The sequence below is a fragment of the Oncorhynchus mykiss genome, chromosome 27 (assembly GCF_057628025.1).
Source record: "Oncorhynchus mykiss isolate SJ-2025 chromosome 27, ASM5762802v1, whole genome shotgun sequence".
NCBI lineage: Eukaryota > Metazoa > Chordata > Actinopteri > Salmoniformes > Salmonidae > Oncorhynchus > Oncorhynchus mykiss.
In genome coordinates this window covers 34,856,636-34,881,317 of record NC_143048.1, presented here as the reverse complement: position 1 = coordinate 34,881,317, position 24,682 = coordinate 34,856,636, and the positions used below count along the sequence as shown (strand labels likewise).

General features: G+C 45.8%; 1 protein-coding gene across 3 annotated transcripts in view; it reads right to left on the bottom strand.

Moving 5' to 3' along the window:
* Positions 1-24,682, bottom strand: part of robo1 (roundabout, axon guidance receptor, homolog 1 (Drosophila)) — a 397,432-nt gene that overhangs the window by 117,686 nt on the left and 255,064 nt on the right. For all 3 annotated transcript variants that reach the window (XM_090223910.1, XM_036964908.2, XM_090223911.1), the window contains exons 3-6: positions 20,907-21,064; positions 8,820-8,940; positions 840-978; positions 474-601 (exon numbers count right to left, since the gene is read on the bottom strand). In XM_090223910.1, the coding sequence (XP_090080036.1) occupies positions 474-601; positions 840-978; positions 8,820-8,940; positions 20,907-21,064 (546 nt within the window). The remainder of the gene's footprint in view (positions 1-473; positions 602-839; positions 979-8,819; positions 8,941-20,906; positions 21,065-24,682) is intronic.

Genomic DNA, 24,682 nt, shown 5'->3' with positions numbered 1-24,682 from the left:
GTGAAAGTAATAACCTTTCAGGCTCCAGAATTGGGTAGCAGTGCGGTTGAGCTAAATTACATCTAAGGTGCTAAAACTCCCCGTAACCAATACAACTAGAGAGACTGAAACACATGGAACAATCAATATACCTTTCAGCAATTTAGGCTCAACAACAGGGCTAAGTACCGTAACAATGTACAATATTTTCAAGATAGCTGGTGCATTGGCCTCTCCTTGGTAAACATGTACAGCAGAGTTAGCCCAACTCGGTCCTCAGGATCCCAAAGGGTGCACGTTTTGGTTTTTGCCCTAGCACTACACAGCTGATTCAAATAAACAATTAATCATCAAGCTTTGATCATTTGAATCAGCTGTGTAGTGTTAGGGCAAAAAAACTAAACGTGCACCCCTTGGTGTCCCGAGGACCAAGTTTGGGAAATGCTGATGTAAAGTATTTTACTAGAGTAAGTAATATAGTTGTGTGGTCTTACCGTGGACGGTGAGGGTGGCCGACGCCTCCGCCCTGCCCACCATGTTCTCTGCCACGCAGGTGTAAGAACCCATGTCTGCAGAGGTCAGACGACGGATCTTCAGGGTGTGGTCCTCACGGATCTCATATCTGGAATACACACAGGTAGTCAGTCAAACGCGCACACACACACGCACGCGCGCACGCACACACGCACGCACACACACACACACACACACACACACACACACACACACACTCATACCTTACTGTAAATGTACACATGCTGATCATCAGACAGACAAAAGGGAGTGAGGGATGAAATAGAGCGATATAGGGATTGTGCTGTAATAAAGGTGGCCAGAAGATGAGTCATACAGTACAGTACCTTCCCTTAGGCAGCTCTCCGTCCTCTTTCCTCCAGCGGACAGTGGGAACCGGGTCGCCCCGGGCCTCACACCTGAACTCCACGCTCTGGTCCACCAGCACCACCTGGCTGCCGGGACGCTTCACAAAGCTGGGTCGCTCTGCAGAGAGAGATGACATAGCACGGGACTATTCAGTACTTGGTCTACAGTGTGTCAGTACACTGTATCTGCAGTTATACAGGATAGTATAGAATAGTATAGTATAATATACAGTGCCCTCTTGAATTGTTGGTGCCCTTGGTAAATATGAACTAAAAAGGCTGTGAAAAAATGTCAGTTGTTTATCATCTTGACCTTACATTCAAAATATCATATGCATCTAACCTTTAATTGAGTTAAAATTCTTCAAAGAAAAAAATAAAATATCAACAATAAATGTTTTTGTTTCTTCAGAAACATTACTGGCACCCCTAGAAATTCTGATGAACAAAACAATCGAATTGATGTGTATTCCGATTAAGATTTCTGTGAACTCTTAAGTGTTCCAGCCATGACTTCCTGTTTCACTGGGGTATAAAAATGAGGTGACACACAGGCTAAACCCCCTTACTCATCCATCAACATGGGAAAGGCCATATTGACCTTCACAAATCAGGAAATTGCTATAAAAAGAGAGATATCTACACGTCTGAAAAAACACATCTCCACTATTAGGGCAATAACTATGACATTTTCAACAACTGGAGCTGTGACGAACCTGCCTGGAAGAGACACAAGTGTATTTTGCCTCCACACACAGTGAGAAGGATGTTTCAAGTGGCAAACAAATATCCAAGGATCACAGTTGGAGAATTGCAGAAATTGTTTACATCTTGGGGTCACCAATTCTCCAAAACTACAATTAGACGACACCTTCATGCCAACAATTTATTTGTAAGGGTTGCCAGAAGAAAGCCACTGCTGTCCCCAAACCACAAATGTAAACATGTGGAGTTTGATACATGTCATTGGACCTTTCATTGGAACCAGGATCTATGGTCTGATGAGACTAAAATAGAGCTTTTTGGCAACAAACACCAGAGGTTGGTGTAAAAAGCCATGGTCATGGTCATGCAGAAGAGCCATGGTCATGCAGAAGAGCCATGGCCATGCAAAAGAGCCATGGTCATGGTCATGCAGAAGAGCCATGGTCATGGTCATGCAGAAGAGTCATGGTCATGGTCATGCAGAAAAGTCATGGTCATGCAGAAGAGTCATGGTCATGGTCATGCAGAAGAGTCATGGTCATGCAGAAGAGTCATGGTCATGGTCATGCAGAAGAGTCATGGTCATGCAGAAGAGTCATGGTCATGGTCATGCAGAAGAGTCATGGTCATGCAGAAGAGTCATGGTCATGGTCATGCAGAAGAGTCATGGTCATGCAGAAGAGTCATGGTCATGGTCATGCAGAAGAGCCATGGTCATGGTCATGCAGAAGAGTCATGGTCATGCAGAAGAGTCATGGTCATGGTCATGCAGAAGAGTCATGGTCATGCAGAAGAGTCATGGTCATGGTCATGCAGAAGTGCCATGGTCATGGTCATGCAGAAGAGTCATGGTCATGCAGAAGAGTCATGGTCATGGTCATGCAGAAGAGTCATGGTCATGCAGAAGAGTCATGGTCATGGTCATGCAGAAGAGTCATGGTCATGGTCATGCAGAAGAGTCATGGTCATGCAGAAATAAAATAATCCCTACTGGTGGTGGACCTGTGAAGTATGGTGGTGGACCTGTGAAGTATGGTGGTGGACCTGTGAAGTATGGTGGTGGACATGTGAAGTATGGTGGTGGACATGTGAAGTATGGTGTTGGACGTGTGAAGTATGGTGGTGGACCTGTGAAGTATGGTGGTGGACCTGTGAAGTATGGAGGTGGACCTGTGAAGTATGGTGGTGGATCTGTGAAGTATGGTGGTGGACCTGTGAAGTATGGCGGTGGACCTGTGAAGTATGGAGGTGGACCTGTGAAGTATGGTGGTGGACCTGTGAAGTATGGAGGTGGACCTGTGAAGTATGGTGGTGGATCTGTGAAGTATGGTGGTGGACCTGTGAAGTATGGTGGATGATCTGTGAAGTATGGTGGGGGACCTGTGAAGTATGGTGGTGGTTCTGTGAAGTATGGTGGTGGACCTGTGAAGTATGGTGGTGGACCTGTGAAGTATGTTGGTGGACCTGTGAAGTATGGTGGTGGACCTGTGAAGTATGGTGGTGGTCTGTGAAGTATGGTGGTGGATCTGTGAAGTATGGTGGTGGACCTGTGAAGTATGGTGGTGGACCTGTGAAGTATGGTGGTGGATCTGTGAAGTATGGTGGTGGATCTGTGATGTTGTGGTGCTGTTTAACTTCCAAAGGCCCTGGGAACATTGTTAGGATACATGGCATCATGGGCTTCATCAATAACCAGGAGAGTTTAGGCCAAAACTGGGTCGTAGTTGGGATCATCTGGCAGGACAATGATCCAAAGCACACTCCCAAATCCACACAAAACATTTTTTCATTGACTATAGAATCAAGCTTTTGCAATGGTCATTCCAGTCCCCAAAACACGATTGAAAAGCTATGGGGTGAATTCTGGAGAGTTTATGTATGGAGGAATGATCTCAACTCCCTTCCTGTGTTCTCCCACCTCATCAAGCATTATAGGAGACAAATCAGAGCTGTTATCAAGGCAAATGGAGGATGTGCTCTCCCACCTCATCAAGTATTAGAGGAGACGACTCAGAGCTATTATCTAGGCAAATGGAGGATGTGCTCTCCCACCTCATCAAACATTATAGGAGACGACTCAGAGCTGTTACCTTGGCAAATGGAGGATGTGTTCTCCCACCTCATCAAACATTATAGGAGACGACTCAGAGCTGTTATCTAGGCAAATGGAGGATGTGCTCTCCCACCTCATCAAACATTATGGGAGACGACTCAGAGCTGTTATCTTGGCAAAGGGAGGATGTGCTCTCCCACCTCATCAAACATTATGGGAGACGACTCAGAGCTGTTATCTTGGCAAAGGGAGGATGTGCTCTCCCACCTCATCAAACATTATAGGAGACGACTCAGAGCTGTTATCTTGGCAAAGGGAGGATGTGCTCTCCCACCTCAACAAACATTATAGGAGACGACTCAGAGCTGTTATCTTGGCAAAGAGAGAATGTGCTCTCCCACCTCATCAAACATTATAGGAGACGACTCAGAGCTGTTATCTAGGCAAATGGAGGATGTGCTCTCCCACCTCATCAAACATTATAGGAGATGACTCAGAGCTGTTATCTAGGTGATAGGAGGATGTGCTCTCCCACCTCATCAAACATTATAGGAGACAACTCAGAGCTGTTATCTTGGCAAAGGGAGGATGTGCTCTCCCACCTCATCAAACATTATAGGAGACGACTCAGAGCTGTTATCTTGGCAAAGGGAGGATGTGCTCTCCCACCTCATCAAACATTATAGGAGACGACTCAGAGCTGTTATCTAGGTGATAGGAGGATGTGCTCTCCCACCTCATCAAACATTATAGGAGATACTCAGAGCTGTTATCTTGGCAAAGGGAGGATGTGCTCTCCCACCTCATCAAAAATTATAGGAGATGACTCAGAGCTGTTATCTAGGCAAATGGAGGATGTGCTCTCCCACCTCATCAAACATTATAGGAGATGACTCAGAGCTGTTATCTAGGTGATAGGAGGATGTGCTCTCCCACCTCATCAAACATTATAGGAGATGACTCAGAGCTGTTATCTAGGCAAATGGAGGATGCGCTTTCCCACCTCATCAAACATTATAGGAGACGACTCAGAGCTGTTATCTTGGCAAAGGGAGGATGTGCTCTCCCACCTTTTCAAACATTATAGGAGACGACTCAGAGCTGTTATCTTGGCAAATGGAGGATGTGCTCTCCCACCTCATCAAACATTATAGGAGACGACTCAGAGCTGTTATCTAGGTGATAGGAGGATGTGCTCTCCCACCTCATCAAACATTATAGGAGACGACTCAGAGCTGTTATCTTGGCAAAGGGAGGATGTGCTCTCCCACCTCATCAAACATTATAGGAGACGACTCAGAGCTGTTATCTTGGCAAAGGGAGGATGTGCTCTCCCACCTCATCAAACATTATAGGAGACGACTCAGAGCTGTTATCTTGGCAAAGGGAGGATGTGCTCTCCCACCTCATCAAACATTATAGGAGACGACTCAGAGCTGTTATCTAGGTGATAGGAGGATATGCTCTCCCACCTCATCAAACATTATAGGAGACGACTCAGAGCTGTTATCTTGGCAAAGGGAGGGTGCACAAAGTTCTAAATGAAAGGTTGCCAATCATTGTGATTACAATTATTTTTCTTTTGAACAATTTTTACTCAATTAAAGGTTAAATTCATATGATATTTTGAGTGTAATATCAAGCTGATAAACATCAAGGACATTTTTTCACAGCCTTTTTTTGTTCAGGTGTACCCAGAATAATTTGCGAGGGCACTGTAGTAGAGTTAATTATAGTATATTATAGACTGAGTATACCAAATATTAAGAACACACTTCTAATATTGAGTTGCACCCCATGTGGACTCCAATGCTTCCCACAGTTGTCAAGTTGGTTGGATGTCCTTTGGGTGGTGGACCATTCTTGATACACACAGGAAACTGTTGAGCGTCGTTGCAGCTTTGACACAAACCGGTGCGCCTGGCACCTACTACCAAACCCCGTTCAAAGGCACTTACATTTTTTGTCTTGCCCATTCACCCTCTGAATGGCACACATACACAATCCATGTCTCAGTTATCTAAAAATCCTTCTTTAACCCATCTCCTCCCCTTCATCTACACTGATTCAAGTGGATTTAGCAAGTGACATCAATAAGGGATCATAGTTTCACCTGGATTCACCTGATCAGTCTATGTCATGGAAAGAGCAGCTATTCTTAATGTATTGTATACTCAGTGTAGTATAGTATAGTGCAACATAGCATAGCATAGTATAGCATGGCATAGTATAGCATACTACAGCATAGCATAGTATAACATTGCATAGTATAGCATGGCATAGTATAGCACAGTACAGCATAGTATAGTATAGCATAGTATAGCATAGTATAGCATGGCATAGTATAGCATAGCAAAGTATAGCATAGTATAGTATAGTATAGTATAGCATATTATAGTATAGTATAGCATAGCATATTATATCATTGAATAGTATAGCATAGCATAGTATAACATAGCATAGTAAAGCATCGTATAGTATAGTATAGCATATTATATCATTGAATAGTATAGCACAGCACAGCATAGCATAGTATAGTATAGCATAGCATATTATAGTATTGCACAGTATAGCATAGCATAATATAGTATCATAGTATGTGACTATACTGTATCTTTAGCACTGTATGGGAATTGAATCATCTTGCCGATCAGTCTGTAGCAGCAGTCTCAGTGCTAACATTAGCAGTGTGTTTAAGTAATCACATCTACCCTCGTGGCTCTTTATCCTGATGATCTGAGAGGTTCTGTACAAGCTTGCTGTTGAACTCCATCCCCCCTAGCCTTCCAGCAGGGATTGAAATAAAAATACATTTTGGAAAAAGCTTGTGAAATGAAAACAGATAGCCATCTAGCCACCCTGGTCCCTCAGGTCCAGCTCAGCTCAACTCCCTCGCCGGACCCTATCCCCTCAGTAGAAACACACAACAACGCACATCTCCATACGGAACACTTAGCAGATTTCCCAATACCTTTAATCTCCCTCTCCTCCAACATTTGTTTTTAAATATTTCCCACAGCTCAACAATTGCAGTCCAATAGTTTGACCTCCCTCCTCTCTGCTCTCTTACCTCCCTCCCCTCTCTCTAATTTCTCCCCTCCCTCCTCTCTCCACCTTCCTCTTCTCTCTCCCCTCCCTTCTCTCTACACTCTCTCTTCTCTGCTCTCTCCCCTCCCTCTGCACATTCCCTCCTTCCTCACATCCTCTTCAGACTTGGCTTGAAAACGTGCTCGGTAAGTGCCTGGGGCTGTCGTGAGTTTTTCTGTTGTGATGTTTACTCAAACAGGTAAAGCCATAGCAATGAGCTGAGCTCTTTGAAGCCATCTCAGTATGATTTCCATATATAATGATGTATCTTATGTTGGACAGAAGAATACGTGGGCCCTGTCGGAGGGAATGATGAGAGGTCTAGTGGGACAGGAAGTAGAGGAAGTGGAGAGGACAGTCAGAAGTTCAGCCCACTGAGGTCAATACAGAGGTCTATACTGACACTATAAACTGAGGCACCGGAGAAGTGTGGGTTCAAAGGCCAGTCATGGTGGAATGGGGCACAGCTGGCCAGAAGAGAGGTGCTGAGGTGGGTCAGTAGGGGAAGGGGTCCAGCGGGGAGAAAATGGGGTCAGTAGAGGGGGTGGGGGGCTCCTGGGGGAGTTCATGGTTAACTGGTAGAGTGAAGGCCAGGTCACACTCCTCTTGAAGGGGTCAATGACACCGTTTAGTCTCCTTGGAGACACACACAAACAGAAACATCTGGACCCTCTTCCCGCTGTACACAAACAAACAGTGAGACAGAGAGAGAGAGAATGTGTGTGTGAGAAAGAGAGAGAGAGAAAGAGAGAGAGAGAGAGAGAGAAAGAGAGATGGTGAGTGAGTGTGTGTGTGTGTGTGAGAAAGAGAGAGAAAGAGAGAGAGAAAGAGAGAGAGAGAAAGAGAGAGAGAGAAAGAGAGATGGTGAGTGAGTGTGTGTGTGAGAGAAAGAGAGAGAGAGAAAGAGAGATGGTGAGTGAGTGTGTGTGAGAAAGAGAGAAATAGAGAGAGAGAGAAAGAGAGATGGTGAGTGTGTGTGTGTGTGTGTGTGTGTGTGTGTGTGTGTGTGTGTGTGTGTGTGTGTGTGTGTGTGTGTGTGTGTGTGTGTGTGTTTGTGTGTGTGTGTGTGTGTGAGAGAAAGAGAGAGAGAGAAAGAGAGAGAGAGAGAAAGAGAGATGGTGAGTGTGTGTGTGTGAGAGAGAGAGGGAGAGACAGAGCGAGAGACTCCTAGTGTTAATCTCCACAATTCAGAGGTTAAATGCCTGCTCTTCGAAGATGACCTATGCCTGCTGTCACCCACAGCACATGGTCTACAGCAGAGCCTGGACCTGCTAAAGCAGCACTGCCAGACCTGGGTCCTGGCAGTAAACCCCAAAAATACTAAAATAATGATTTTTCCAGAGAAGATCCAAATCTCAGAGAATTAGACCAAAGTTCTCAATTGGTAGAAAATATACTGCACACACTACAATTACCTAGGTTTAAAAACAAGCTCAACTGGACACCTTAATGATGCAGTGAATGAACTGAGAGAGAAAGCATGCAGGGCATTCTACACCATTAAAAAACTAATTCTAATTGAAATACCTATTAAAATTTGGCTAAATCTAATTGTATGTGTCATTGAACCAATTGCACTTTATGGCAGTGAGGTGTGGGGTCCATTTGCAAAACATGATTTCACCAAATGGGACAAACACCCCATTGAAACTCTGCATGCAGAGTTCTGTAAGATTCTCCTACATGTCCAGAGGAAAACTACAAACAATGTATGCAGGGCAGAATTAGGCCAATATCCACTAATAATAAAAACTCAAAAAAGAGCAGCTGGTCCCGGTGCTGAGTTCACCAACCTGTTCTACTAACACACTGAAGCCTCAGGACCAGAACATCCAATCAATCAGAATAAAACAAATTACAACACAGTCAAAACAAAACTACATTGCTTATTGGGAAACACAAGCCCAAAGCAAAATGCAGTGCTATCTGGCCCTAAATCAACAGTACACTGTGGCTAACTACGGTGTACTGTCGAGAGAGAGAGAGAGAGAGAGAGAGAGAGAGAGAGAGAGAGAGAGAGAGAGAGAGAGAGAGAGTGTGTGTGTGTGTGTGTGGTGGTGGGGGGGGGGGTAAATAAACAGGGTGGGTGTGTGTGTATGAGGAAGGTTACTTACCGAGCACAGTCAGCTCAGCAATCTCACTCTCCCTCTCTCCCACCATGTTGGTCCCGACACACACATACTTCCCAGCATCGTTTTTTCTGGCATTGGTTATCATCAGCTTTCCTCCCCGGATCTGAGGAACGAGAGAAAAGAGAGAGATCAGAGGTTAGACCTTGAGAGGGCAGAGGAGACATACTGTAATCAACCAGAGACAGAGGGCACTGGGGTGTCAGAGGGGACATACTGTAATCAACCAGTGACAGAGGGCACTGGGGTGTCAGATGGGACACAAAACACCACTTCTAGCTTTGCAAATCATTCTCTCAGTTTAAAAGCATTGTATTTCCTCACCCATGGAGTTGAGTTTTTCCACAACCATGACCAACGGCATTCAGAGTTCAATAAAACTTCATCTGTCATGTTTGATGGGAGTATAAACTCAGAAATGAATCTTAGTGAGCCATGTATGTCCTGTGGTCCAAGTGATAGAAAACCAAAGTACTGTACTACTGTACTAACTGCAGCCAGCGGTGTAAAGTACTTAATTAAAAATACTTTAAAGTACTACTTAAGAAGTGGCTGTACTTTACTTTACTATTTAGTTTTACTTTTAGTTCACTACATTCCTAAATAAAATAATATATTTTGTGCTCCATACATTTTCCCTGACACCCAAAAGTACTCTGATCTAGCAGACTCACTACATACAGATACTTCGTTTGTAAATGATGTCTGAGTGTTGGAGTGTGCCCCTGGCTATAAGTAGATACATCAAAAACACAAAAATGACAACACAGCTCTTAGCTCCCTCAGTAGATGCCTACTGGAGAACTTATTTGTATTGCTTTTAATCTTTTTAAATGAATATCTTATTAATTAACACTTTGTTCTAGCTAGCTATTTGTGTAGGTAGCTATCAAGTAAACCCAAACCCCAACCCTGGTTTGTTTAATATAAGAAATTGAAAATTGTTCATACTTTTACTTTTGATACTTAAGTATATTTTGGCAATTACATTTAGTTTTGATACTTAAGTATATTTAAAACCAAATACTTTTAGACTTTTACTCAAGGAGTAATTTACTGGGTGACTTTCACTTTTACTTGAGCCATTTTCTATGAAGGTTTCCTTACTTTTAATGGAGTATGAGAAATCACTATTTTTTCCACCACTGACTGCAGTACCTGTCCAGCCATTCTATGCTATTCTCATTCCACCTGTGGTTTGTATGGCTTTATCAGAATGTCTGTTCCTGCTCAGGGCTAGCCTGGCCGAAAATCACTTCCCCAAACCTACAAGGCCCCAGTTCCCTAAGGGAACACCTGAGGCAGGGTCGATTGGAAGCATTACTGCAGCTACAAATGACCTCCAGCACAACGATCTCCAGTACTGTAATAGTGGAGGATTCCAGACAAGAAGAACAAAAGAATGCGCACGCGCGTGCGCGCACATACACACACACACTCACACACACACACACACACACACACACACACACACACACACACACACACACACACACACACACACACACACACACACACACACACACACACACTCTCTCTCTCTCTCTCTCTCTCTAAAAGTTGTGTTTTGTGTCCAGGACCAGGTGACCGTGATGGCTGTTATTTCCCAGGGCTTTGATTACAGGCCAGGGGGTTGCTTTGTTCTCGGGCACTGGGTGAGGCAGCCGGCCCCTCTCAGGTCCTTGTCAGGCCCCCAGCCCCTCTCTGACAGCCATGCCAGTCAGAGTAGCAGCACACAATAGAAGGGGGAACCACTGATCTGCCTGTTCCAAGGGGGCTTAAGGGTTTAAGGGTTACACACCTCTGCCCACAAGCCGGAAGACTCCGGACCCCCACCCCCAGGCCTGTAACAGATCCCTTCATTAGACTGAGGTGTGTGTGTAGGTGTTTAGGTGTGTGTGTGTAGGTGTTTAGGTGTGTGTGTGTGTGTGCGTTGGGGGTGTGTGTACATAGGGAGGAGTTGAAGGGGGTAGTCCCACACAGCTTGCGAAAGAGCCCCAAACCTGCTGCCTTTCACTGGCTGACTTCTGTCAAACACACTGCTACACATGTATTCAATTTATGACACACCATGTAACATCTCACTAAATCTAATTTACTGTGGTCAACACTCCATGTGTGCCTACGCTCTGCACTGTAGGTGATCTAAAAACAGGTATGACTGGCATGTGGAGAACAGAGCCTCACTTTTATTATGACACAGCAGCCTAATGAAGAGTGACACCTTGTTCATTAGCAAAACAATCCACATGACATCTGCTAGGTAGGGGAATGACAGGTTCTAAGAACAGGGGAATATAGAAAAAGAATGTCAGAAGGTTCTCAGTGGAACAACCCAACCCATCACATCGATGTTATGTGGTCTAACAGTTCATTTGGGTGGAGTAGAGACAGGGAGAGGTCGTCTAAACGCCACAACCCTCCAATTTAACTAAGCCAGCCAGAGGAAAGACAAGGCTCCTCCAGGGACACCTCACCTCCACCCTACTCCCTCACCGGACACATTCCTCTGGGTTCTGAGGCATTCAGGGGCCCCTCACGCCCTCACTGCTAGTTTAATATGAGTCATTAAAAAAGCCTTTAAATAGAAGACAAGGTGAAGTGAGAGGAAGGGTAATGAAAAGGGTCACACTGGCACTATAGAGACCCAGAGAGTGTGAACTGTCATTATGTTACTGTTTGTTTGAGGGACGGCTTAACAGCTAAAGCAGCTAAACCACTCACAAAGGCCCAAGGTCAGGCCAGGTCAGACCGCGCAGGGCAGGGAGAGGGAGGTGGACTGGAGGTCCCATAGGTCTTCGACATGAGGATCCACTTCAGGGCCAAAGCACTCAGGTTTCCCACCTCAGTGTGGAGGTGGCACTTCACCATTCTGCTCAGGCATATTTGAAGGGCCCAGTCTGAATGGAAAGGCCTTCCTTTCTCTCTGCACCTCTCTGTGTCTCTGCACCTCTGTGTCTCTGTGTCTATCACCTCCACAACACAGGTGGCTGCTGAAGGCAGCAACAATCTGACCATTATCCTCCATCACAGGATGGCTCTATCCCAACAACATCTCTGTCTCCCGTCATTTGGTAATGCTGATAGTGTGAAACCCCATTCAGCACATGTTGTGGTGGCATTCATGCTGCATTTCATTTTCCAGGCTGTTAATCACTCTCAACTACTAAACAAAGGAAGGAGAAGACAACACACAGCATGTCTGCAGTCTGTCCCAATGCTGACTGATTCCCTCCACACACCAACATCGGTTAAGTTCAGCCTGAAACTGTTGAGCTGGATGCCTTTTTGTTCAGTTCCATTATCAAGGCCCTCAACACCCTGAACAGACCTGTTGTGCACAGGAGTTACAAATGCCTCCATCTGCTCTCAGCGGAGTAGTGGTTTGACAAGAAAAAGACACTTGCTGTCGTCTGTCTATTGACTGGCGGCTGTGTCGTCACAGGAGGAGAAGCCAGGGAGCAGGGCTAACATAGATAGGAGAAGCCAGGGGGCAGGGCTAACATAGATAGGAGAAGCCAGGGGGCAGGGCTAACATAGATAGGAGAAGCCAGGGGGCAGGGCTAACATAGATAGGAGAAGCCAGGGGGCAGGGCTAACATAGATAGGAGAAGCCAGGGGGCAGGGCTAACATAGATAGTAGGAGCCATGGATGATAGGGTTAACATAGATAGGAGAAGCCAGGGGGCAGGACTAACATAGATAGGAGAAGCCAGGGGGCAGGGCTAACATAGATAGGAGAAGCCAGGGGGCAGGGCTAACATAGATAGTAGGAGCCAGGGATGATAGGGTTAACATAGATAGGAGAAGCCAGGGGGCAGGGCTAACATAGATAGTAGGAGCCAGGGATGATAGGTTTAACATAGATAGGAGAAGCCAGGGGGCAGGGCTAACATAGATAGGAGAAGCCAGGGGGCAGGACTAACATAGATAGGAGAAGCCAGGGGGCAGGCCTAACATAGATAGGAGAAGCCAGGGGGCAGGGCTAACATAGATAGGAGAAGCCAGGGGGCAGGACTAACATAGATAGGAGAAGCCAGGGGGCAGGGCTAACATAGATAGGAGAAGCCAGGGGGCAGGGCTAACATAGATAGTAGGAGCCAGGGATGATAGGTTTAACATAGATAGGAGAAGCCAGGGGGCAGGGCTAACATAGATAGGAGAAGCCAGGGGGCAGGGCTAACATAGATAGGAGAAGCCAGGGGCAGGGCTAACATACATAGGAGAAGCCAGGGATGACAGGGTTAACATAGATAGTAGGAGCCAGGGATGATAGGGTTAACATAGATAGGAGAAGCCAGGGGGCAGGGCTAACATAGATAGGAGAATCCAGGGATGACAGGGCTAACATAGACAGGAGGAGACAGGGAAGACAGTGTAACATAGATAGGAGAATCCAGGGATGACAGGGCTAACATAGACAGGAGGAGACAGGGAAAACAGTGTTAACATAGATTGGAGGAGCCAGGGATGACAGGGCTAACATAGACAGGAGGAGACAGGGAAGACAGTGTTAACATAGATAGGATGAGCCAGGGATGACAGGGCTAACATAGACAGGAGGAGACAGGGAAGACAGTGTTAACATAGATAGAAGAATCCAGGGATGACAGGGCTAACATAGACAGGAGGAGACAGGGAAGACAGTGTTAACATAGATGGGAGGAGCCAGGGGGCATGGCTAACATAGACAGGAGGAGCCAAGGCCAGCTGCTCTTTTCTCTTCGTCTCTGAGAGTCTCTAACTCTCTGGTGTTTATTAGCCTCCCACTTTTCATGTCTCTCATTTTTAACTCACACTCATCACATCCCAGCCCATCCCAGTCCAGCCCATCGCCGCCCATCCCAGTCCAGCCCATTCCATCCCAGCCCATCCCAGTCCAGCCCATTCCATCCCATTCCAGCCCATTCCATCCCATCCCAGTCCAGCCCATCGCCGCCCATCCCAGTCCAGCCCATTCCATCCCATTCAAGCCCATTCCATCCCATCCCAGACCATCCCAGTCCATTCCATCCCAGCCCAACCCATCCCATCCCAGTCCAGCCCATCCCAGTCTAGCCCATTCCATCCCATCCCATCCCAGTCCAGCCTATTCCATTCCATCTCATCCCATCCCAGCCCATCCCAGCCCATCCCAGTCTAGCCCATCCCAGCCTATCCCAGTCTAGCCCATCCCAGTCCAGCCCATCCCAGCCTATCCCAGTCCAACCCATACCATACCATACCATCCCATCCCAACCCAGCCCATCCCAGTCCAGCCCATTCCATCCCATCCCAGTCCAACCCATTCCATCCCAGCCCATCCCAGCCCAGCCCATCCCAGTCCAGCCCATTCTATCCCATCCCAGCCCATCCCAGCCTTTCGCATCCCAGCCCATCCCATCCCAGTCCAGCCCATCCCATCCCAGCCCACCCCAGTCCAACCCATTCCATCCCAGCCCATCCCACACACTGTGACGCATCCCAGCCCAGCCCATCCCAGTCCAGCCCATTCCATCCCATCCCAGCCCATCCCATCCCAGTCCAGCCCATCCCAGCAGATCCCACACACTGTGACGCAGCCCTCTTAAAATACAGCACCGCGCATTGCTCTGCTTTCGATTGGCATTCACATATCGGCCCATCCAGTCTCCCATCTGTCAGCACAGTCCATTACACATGGATGGTCCTGGTGTATGTGTAGAGCTGTTTTTAGTCATTCTGTGAGTCCTCGTCCTACCCAGGCACTTTAAAGGAAGGAACACATCCCACACTGCACTGTTAAATCTCTCCCTAACCAGACAGGTGCTGTGCGTTGTAATTCCCTCCCAAGGCCCAGCTCTGCAGAATACCGGCTATGGACAGCAACAGTCACTGAGCCTGTGTTTACAGCAAATACTGGTTTACACTAATATTTCACACATCACTGCAAAAAATCGAAAACACAACACAGAGAGGATGTTGTTGTACAAACAGCTTATAAACAGCAGGGCTAGCAAAATGTGTTCTGTTTAAACAGAGTGAAACCTCATTATGGGAAAGGCCATGTGTAGGTAGGGCAGTTATACACAGCTATGATCACTGGACAGTTATACACAGCTATGATCACTGGACAGTTATACACAGCTATGATCACTGACAGTTATACACAGCTATGATCACTGACAGTTATACACAGCTATGATCACTGGACAGTTATACACAACTATGATCACTGGACAGTTATACACAGCTATGATCACTGGACAGTTATACACAGCTATGATCACTGACAGTTATACACAGCTATGATCACTGACAGTTATACACAGCTATGATCACTGACAGTTATACACAGCTATGATCACTGGACAGTTATACACAGCTATGATCACTGACAGTTATACACAGCTATGATCACTGGACAGTTATACACAGCTATGATCACTGACAGTTATACACAGCTATGATCACTGACAGTTATACACAGCTATGATCACTGACAGTTATACACAGCTATGATCACTGACAGTTATACACAGCTATGATCACTGACAGTTATACACAGCTATGATCACTGGACAGTTATACACAGCTATGATCACTGACAGTTATACACAGCTATGATCACTGACAGTTATACACAGCTATGATCACTGACAGTTATACACAGCTATGATCACTGGACAGTTATACACAGCTATGATCACTGACAGTTATACACAGCTATGAATACTGAGCAGTAATACGCACCTGCTCCGCTCTGTCCTCAAACCACCTCTCCAGAGCCTCTGATTGATGAGGTTATTGTTTCCAGGTTGTTGAACAGTGTGTGTGTGTGTGTGTGTGTGTGTGTGTGTGTGTGTGTGTGTGTGTGTGTGTGTGTGTGTGTGTGTGTGTGTGTGTGTGTGTGTGTGTGTGTGTGTGTGTGTGTGTGTGTGTGTGTGTCAGCCTGAATGAGCCTGAGAGTGAGTGTGTAGCTGGGACAGGGTCAGGGGAGGGGCATTATGGGCCAGGTGTCTGTGAGTGAAGCAACCCTGATGACAGGAGAGAGCAGGCTTTGTTCTCAAACAGGGATTAATGACAGGTCCCAACAAAGTTACAGTGGTGCACAGACACACGAGCACACACACGCACGCACACAAACACACACAACACACACAAACATGACACACAAGCGCACACACACACAAAACACACACGCACACAAACATGTTTTGCACACGCAACCACAGCCAATAAACTGTCTCCAAGGTTGATGCAGAGTCTGTGTGCTTATCAGTAACTGCTGGCTGAATTCAGAGAAATATATGATTTGATTCAATTTCCACTAGATTATGCTCTTTCAATTATGCTGTGAAACTGCCAGCCGCTTCTTATTTAATCTTCCCCCAGTGCAACTAGCGGGTTTCTGAGGGGCGGGGGATGGGCTCTCACGCTGTTTATCAGTTAGACCTGTGAATAAATAGACCAACACCCCAAGCCAGTGTTCAGCCATGTCAATAGTGCTGAACACATTCATGGCTGGGTGTTCTGGGCTGAGAATGAAGCTGTATAAGGTGTATGTAACAGAAACAACCCAGAGAAGAACACAGTGTCATGATAACGTACAGAGTAGGAAAATGCTTCTAATTACAGCTAATTGTCTTTAAGTAAACATAGTTACAACTTGCTGTTAACTGTCCTAATCATACCATACTGAAACATTGGCCTTCCTGATCTCTTCAGGGCCTGGCTAATCATCCTTATTGATATTTTCCTTAGCCTGGCTAATCATCCTTAGTGATCTCTTCAGGGCCTGGCTAATCATCCTTAGTGATCTCTTCAGGGCCTGGCTAATCATCCTTATTGATATTTTCCTTAGCCTGGCTAATCATCCTTAGTGATCTCTTCAGGGCCTGGCTAATCATCCTTACTGATCCCTTCAGGGCCTGGCTAATCATCCTTACTGATCTCTTCATGGCCTGGCTAATCATCCTTAGTGATCTCTTCAGGGCCTGGCTAATCATCCTTATTGATATTTTCCGTAGCCTGGCTAATCATCCTTATTGATCTCTTCCTTAGCCTGGCTAATCATCCTTACTGATCTCTTCAGGGCCTGGCTAATCATCCTTACTGATCCCTTCAGGGCCTGGCTAATCATCCTTATTGATATTTTCCTTAGCCTGGCTAATCATCCTTACTGATCTCTTCAGGGCCTGGCTAATCATCCTTACTGATCCCTTCAGGGCCTGGCTAATCATCCTTATTGATATTTTCCTTAGCCTGGCTAATCATCCTTAGTGATCTCTTCAGGGCCTGGCTAATCATCCTTATTGATATTTTCCTTAGCCTGGCTAATCATCCTTAGTGATCTCTTCAGGGCCTGGCTAATCATCCTTATTGATATTTTCCTTAGCCTGGCTAATCATCCTTAGTGATCTCTTCAGGGCCTGGCTAATCATCCTTATTGATCTCTTCCTTAGCCTGGCTAATCATCCTTACTGATCTCTTCATGGCCTGGCTAATCATCCTTAGTGATCTCTTCAGGGCCTGGCTAATCATCCTTATTGATATTTTCCTTAGCCTGGCTAATCATCCTTACTGATCTCTTCATGGCCTGGCTAATCATCCTTAGTGATCTCTTCAGGGCCTGGCTAATCATCCTTATTGATATTTTCCTTAGCCTGGCTAATCATCCTTAGTGATCTCTTCAGGGCCTGGCTAATCATCCTTATTGATCTCTTCCTTAGCCTGGCTAATCATCCTTACTGATCTCTTCATGGCCTGGCTAATCATCCTTACTGATCCCTTCAGGGCCTGGCTAATCATCCTTACTGATCTCTTCAGGGCCTGGCTAATCATCCTTACTGATCCCTTCAGGGCCTGGCTAATCATCCTTACTTATCTCTTCAGTGCCTGGCTAATCATCCTTACTGATCCCATCAGGGCCTGGCTAATCATCCTTACTGATCTCTTCAGGGCCTGGCTAATCATCCTTACTGATCCCATCAGGGCCTGGCCAATCATCCTTACTGATCCCTTCGGGGCCTGGCCAATCATCCTTGCTGATCCCTTCAGGTCTTACTGATCCCTTCAGGGCTTACTGAACCCTTCAGGGCCTGGTAAATCATCAGCCTACTGGCCAAATGTTCAATGTGATATTGTTGGCAGATGGTAGAAACTGAAGAGCTAGTTAAACATGAGTCAACATCTGATCATAACCAACACAGACCTATGCTTTAACTATCCTCTTCTCTGTCCATCCCTATCAAACCAAGATGGCGTAGCAGTCGGACATGTGTTTGTCTTGTCCCGTGTAAAAAAAAGAAGGTTTTATTTCATCTTCATTTAACCAGCTAGGCTAGTTGAGAACAACTTCTCATTTACAACTGCGACCTGGCCAAGATAAAGCAAAGCAGTGCGACACAGACAACAACACAGAGTTACACATGGGATAAACAAACATGCAGTCAATAATACAAAATAAAAATGGGTGGGTGATGCTATGGTGACCAGTGAGCTGAGATAAGGTGGGGCTTTGCCTAGCAAAGACTTATAGACGACCTGGAGCCAGTGGGTTTGGCGATGAATATGAAGCGAGGGCCAGCCAATAAGAGCATACAGGTCGCAGTGGTGGGTAGTATATGGGGCTTTGGTGACAAAAAGGATGGCATCCAATTTGCTGAGTAGAGTGTTGGAGGCTATTCTGTAAATGACATCACTGAAGTCAAGGATCGGTAGGATGGTCAATTTTACGAGGGTATGTTTGACAGCATGAGTGAAGGAGGCTTTGTTGCGAAATAGGAAGCCGATTCTAGATTTAATTTGGATTGGAGATGCTTAATGTGAGTCTGGAAGGAGAGTTTACAGTCTAGCCAGACACCTATGTATTTGTAGTTGTCCACATATTCTAAGTCAGTGATGTCATTTACAAAATAGCCTCCAACACTCTACTCAGCTCATTGGTCACCATAGCAACACCCACCCGTAGCACGTGCTCCAGGAGGTATATTTCACTGGTCATCCCCAAAGCCAACACCTCTTTGGCCGCCTTTCCTTACAGTTCTCTGCTGCCAATGACTGGAATGAATTACAAAACTAACTGAAGCTGGAGACTTATATCTCCCTCACTAACTGTAAGCATCAGCTGTCAGAGCAGCTTACCAATCACTGTGCCTGCACACAGCCCATCTGTAAATAGCCCACCCAACTACCTCATCCCCATATTGTGATTTTAAGTTTTTGCTCTATTATTCCCCCAGTATCTCTACTTGCACATCATCATCTGCACATCTATCACTCCCGTGTTTAATTGCTATATTGTTAATGTTTTGCCACTACGGCCTATTTTTTGAATACCGATTACATTTGCACACACTGTATATAGATTTTTCTATTGTGTTATTAATTGTACGTTTGTTTATCCCATGTGTAACTCTGTGTTGTTGTTTTTGTCGCACTGCTTTGCTTTATCTTGGCCAGGTCGCAGTTGTGAATGAGAACTTGTTCTTACCTTGCCTACCTGGTTAAATAGGTGAAATAAAAAATGCAAATAAAGTGACTGAAGCTCCATCCACCCTACACACTCAGCCAGTCAGAGATATCAAATAAAGTGACTGAAGCTCCATCCACCCTACACACTCAGCCAGTCAGAGATATCAAATAAAGTGACTGAAGCTCCATCCACCCTACACACTCAGCCAGTCAGAGATATCAAATAAAGTGACTGAAGCTCCATCCACCCTACACACTCAGCCAGTCAGAGATATCAAATAAAGTGACTGAAGCTCCATCCACCCTACACACTCAGCCAGTCAGAGATATCAAATAAAGTGACTGAAGCTCCATCCACCCTACACACTCAGCCAGTCAGAGATATCAAATAAAGTGACTGAAGCTCCATCCACCCTACACACTCAGCCAGTCAGAGATATCAAATAAAGTGACTGAAGCTCCATCCACCCTACACACTCAGCCAGTCAGAGATATCAAATAAAGTGACTGAAGCTCCATCCACCCTACACACTCAGCCAGTCAGAGATATCAAATAAAGTGACTGAAGCTCCATCCACCCTACACACTCAGCCAGTCAGAGATATCAAATAAAGTGACTGAAGCTCCATCCACCCTACACACTCAGCCAGTCAGAGATATCAAATAAAGTGACTGAAGCTCCATCCACCCTACACACTCAGCCAGTCAGAGATATCAAATAAAGTGACTGAAGCTCCATCCACCCTACACACTCAGCCAGTCAGAGATATCAAATAAAGTGACTGAAGCTCCATCCACCCTACACACTCAGCCAGTCAGAGATATCAAATAAAGTGACTGAAGCTCCATCCACCCTACACACTCAGCCAGTCAGAGATATCAAATAAAGTGACTGAAGCTCCATCCACCCTACACACTCAGCCAGTCAGAGATATCAAATAAAGTGACTGAAGCTCCATCCACCCTACACACTCAGCCAGTCAGAGATATCAAATAAAGTGACTGAAGCTCCATCCACCCTACACACTCAGCCAGTCAGAGATATCAAACACACAATCACTTTCTCCAGCACATACTGAAACTACCTATAGGGAAAGTGCAGATAGGTATATGGTGGAGGCAGTAGGCCCATCAAGGTCAGCTCTCTACTGCTCTACTCAGCAGCAGCATGGGGGTGATTGATACTGCTGATCCCTTCACTACACTCTGAAATAAAACACACTAATTGGTGGCTGGCCTCGAATGCTGTATAAATCAGATATAGAGGGAGCGTTCCCACTCCCTCTGTGCTGCAGAGACCAACTTTCCTCTTTTTCACAAACTTTTTCATTTCATCATAGTAGTGAGTGTTTGTTCTACTGGCTGATGTTACTCAGCAGGATCCTAATCAATGGTCTGCTGCTTGACTAATGAACCAAGACTAATTCTGGGTCTTTCACATTAAATGTTACAACAACTGCAGTCTGCTCACTTGGAGTTATACATCGCTATTGGTGAAACAACAGGGGCCAAATCAATCAATGTGAGGTTTAAACAAACATTGATATAGTATCAAATACTTTGATGAACATAACTGCACAATCTCACTCACACATGCAAAACACACACATATACACACATATAAGCAGTTCCACTCACAGTGATTCGTTCATCTCTGTCATCAATGTTGGCTCCGTCCTTCTTCCAGGATATGCTAGGTTCAGGATGCCCGCGAGGGGGCATACACTCTAGGACTGCAGGCTCACCCGCTGCCACCATTATATCAGCAGGGTTCTGTCTGAAGTCATCACGTAGTACTGCAGAAAGAGAGGAAGAGAAAGGGTTAACGTGAGGTCGGCACTGGCAGAGATTAGCTTTGACACAAAGGGCATAATAACACCAAAACCAGCCACTCCAGTTAGACAGGAACGTAGATATGACATGCATTGTGTCATCTACAGACCACAACACTGATCTACAGCAACAACATAATGACAAGAGGAAACCGCCACAGTGTTACCATAGCCTATAATTGGGGACTGTCACCGATCCGTCACAACGTGGACAAGACCGCAGTGACCACTTCTATCAGAGTGGACTATAAATAACCAGGGATTGTCATACCACGATTGGCTGGACCACTGGCCACAGCATGTATGTCATACACCTACCCACAAGGCCTTGTTGACAATGTGCTCTATACCAAGGGTGATATTATGCATCCACACATGAAAATGGCTTTGACCAACCATCTCCCCTCTTTATCACATCACACTGTCATGGGGGACATGGGGTATAAGACATGCCTCCGAACACACACATCATCCCCTCCTCATCGCCCCTTCATCACATATTGCTTTCACTTCCTGTTTATACCTATAACTCTGACAGTGGCTAATGTATTGTGTAGTTGCATTGCAACTCGTCAACAGGTATTCCCACCACCTTTGGACAGGATTTCCATCTGTATTGATTTTCTGTAATGTAAAAATATACCACTCCAATCGCTGGAATCAAACCCACTCTTATAAACAGTCAGAGACGCATTTTCCCAGATAAAAGGCCCATTAGTATGGGGGTATAGAAGCCGTCTGTCTAATAGATAAGGACAACAGGGCCGAACTAATGTGACAGAGGGACATGGCGTTTTACGGGAACAAATTATCTCATTCAGCCTGACAACAACATCATAGTACCGCAGCATCATATAAACACTACGGACATTAGAGACAGTGTTCTTTATCTAGAATGAAGAGAACACAAACCACATACTATACTCTACAAAGTGCACTACTTTTGACTAGAGTTCTCATGAAAAGTAGTGCACTAAGGACTCTATGAAATGTATACCCCAGTAACTCAGTCCAGTAACAATTTGGGAAAGTATGTCACAGCAGTATTGTAAAAGCTGAGAGGCAGGATGGTTGTGGGTTGCTATCAGAGGGTCAGAGCCTAGCTAATTCCTCTCTGCCTCCCCAGCGGTAGTGTTGAAGATAAACTGGAGAGATTTACGAGAGGACAGAAGGTAATGAAAAACCAACAACCCTCCATCTATAGACGGCGTGCCAGTAATCACTTTCCCAGCTCGGGTGTATCTGTCTGTACACACAGAAAAAATATGTTCTCATAAACTAAAGGCTGAAATCCTAGTCAGCCTCAAGTACGCAAGGTCGACACAATGTGTGTCTATGTATGACAGTGTTTATGAGTGTTTATGCATGTGAGCAATGCATGTGTGTGTACGTGTCTTTACTCATGTGAAGGTGTGTGTGTGTATGTGTGTTTGTCTGTGTGTGAGCATGTGTATGCACACATGTGAATGTGTGTGTGTGTGTATGTGTGTTTGTCTGTGTGTGAGCATGTGTATGCACACATGTGAAGGTGTGTGTATGTGTGTTTGTCTGTGTGTGAGCATGTGTATGCACACATGTGAAGGTGTGTGTATGTGTGTTTGTCTGTGTGTGAGCATGTGTATGCACACATGTGAATGTGTGTGTGGAATATGACCTTCTCCTCTCCACTATCTCATTGTCTCACTCCCCTAAACCTGCTCCTAGTCATCAAGGTGCACCTCCTCCACCTCCCAACTCCTATAATTGGGGACTGTCACCGATCCATCACAACGTGGACATGGCCGCAGTGACCACTTCTATCAGAGTAGACTATAAATAACCAGGGATTGTCATACCAAGATTCTCTGGACCACCGGCCACAGCATGTGTGTCATACACCTACCCACAAGGCCTTGTTGACAATGTGCTCTATACCAAGGGTGATAGCGTGCATCCACATGAGACGTGTGCAGAGAGTGTGGAGGCAACTCCCTCTAAACATGCTTCTAGTCACCTCCTACACCTCCCTCCGCCCCACACAGATCAAAGACAGGCTCACACCAGGAAACCCCAACCTCCTGAAAGCCAACAAAATCCTTTAAGCACTTAATTGGCCATCGCTGCACCAAGCTGAGATACCCCTCTCTCTCTCTGCCTGCCTCTTGTAACTTCCCAGCATGAGGGAGTGGGTTTATGTACGGCAGAGTGGAGGGGAACCCAATCCCCCTGTAGGAAATGGCTTTAAGAGGGAGATCTATAGGAAGTAATGGTTTCTCCAGGTTTCTCTAGCTAATCAGACCCAACACCTTGTCACGTACAGCAGCAGAACACTGTATGACCCCCATCACAATGCAGGTCTCCATATGTGCTTTACCTGACTCTAAAGCAATGGGATTTGTGTTTTTCTTATCTCTTGTTGCTAGGCAGAAACATTGTAATAACAACATGACATCCTCCATGGAAATGCAGATGTGCAAAAGTGATTTAAAGTATTTATTTATTTCTAATTAGAAATACTCCTACTCCTCCACAAAGCCTAACAACCCTCCAGCTGAGCTGTGAATGTGCTCATGAGCGCAGGTCAAAACAGACAGGGTCGTGCCGCTGAGAAAGAGGAGGATATAAACATAAACATCAGCTTCACTAGAACACTGGCTCCATCTGTACAGGCAAGGCCAGCCGGATGGAAATATCCTGATCAGAGATGTTGTGTGAGCAAAGCCTTGAAAAGTGCCGCAATGTCCTCCCACTGAAAGATAGCTATTTACATTCCAAACAATAGCAAGGCTATATACAGAGAGACACTCTTCTCAACTAGAGAACACTAGAGGAGAGGAGACTAGAGGACACTGGAGGAAAGGAGAGTGGAGGAGAGGAGACTAGAGGAGAGGAGACTAGAGAACACTAGAGGAGAGGTGACTAGAGGAGAGGAGACTAGAGGAGAGGAGACTAGAGAACACTAGAGGAGAGGAGACTAGAAAACATTGGAGGAGAGGAGACTAAAGAACACTAGAGGAGAGGAGACTAGAGAACACTAGAGAACACTGGAGGAGAGGAGACTAGAGAAGACTGGAGGAGAGGAGACTAGAGAACACTGGAGGAGAGGAGACTAGAGAACACTAGAGGAGAGGAGACTAGAGAATACTAGAGGAGAGGAGACTAGAGAACACTAGAGGAGAGGAGACTAGAGAACACTAGAGGAGAGGAGACTAGAGAACACTAGAGGAGAGGAGACAAGAGAACACTAGAGGAGAGGAGACTAGAGAACACTAGAGGAGAGGAGACTAGAGGAGAGGAGACTAGAGAACACTGGAGGAGAGGAGACTAGAGAACACTGCAGTAGAGGACACTAGAGAACACTGGAAGAGAGACACTAGAGAACCCGATCATTTATGAACATTTGAACATCTTGGCCATGTTCTGTTATAATCTCCACCCGGCACAGCCAGAAGAGGACTGGCCATCCCACATATGCTCTCTCTAATTCTCTCTTTCTTTCTCTCTCTCGGAGGACCTGAGCCCTAGGACCATGCCCCAGGAATACCTGACATGATGACTCCTTGCTGTCCCCAGTCCACCTGACTGTGCTGCTGCTCCAGTTTC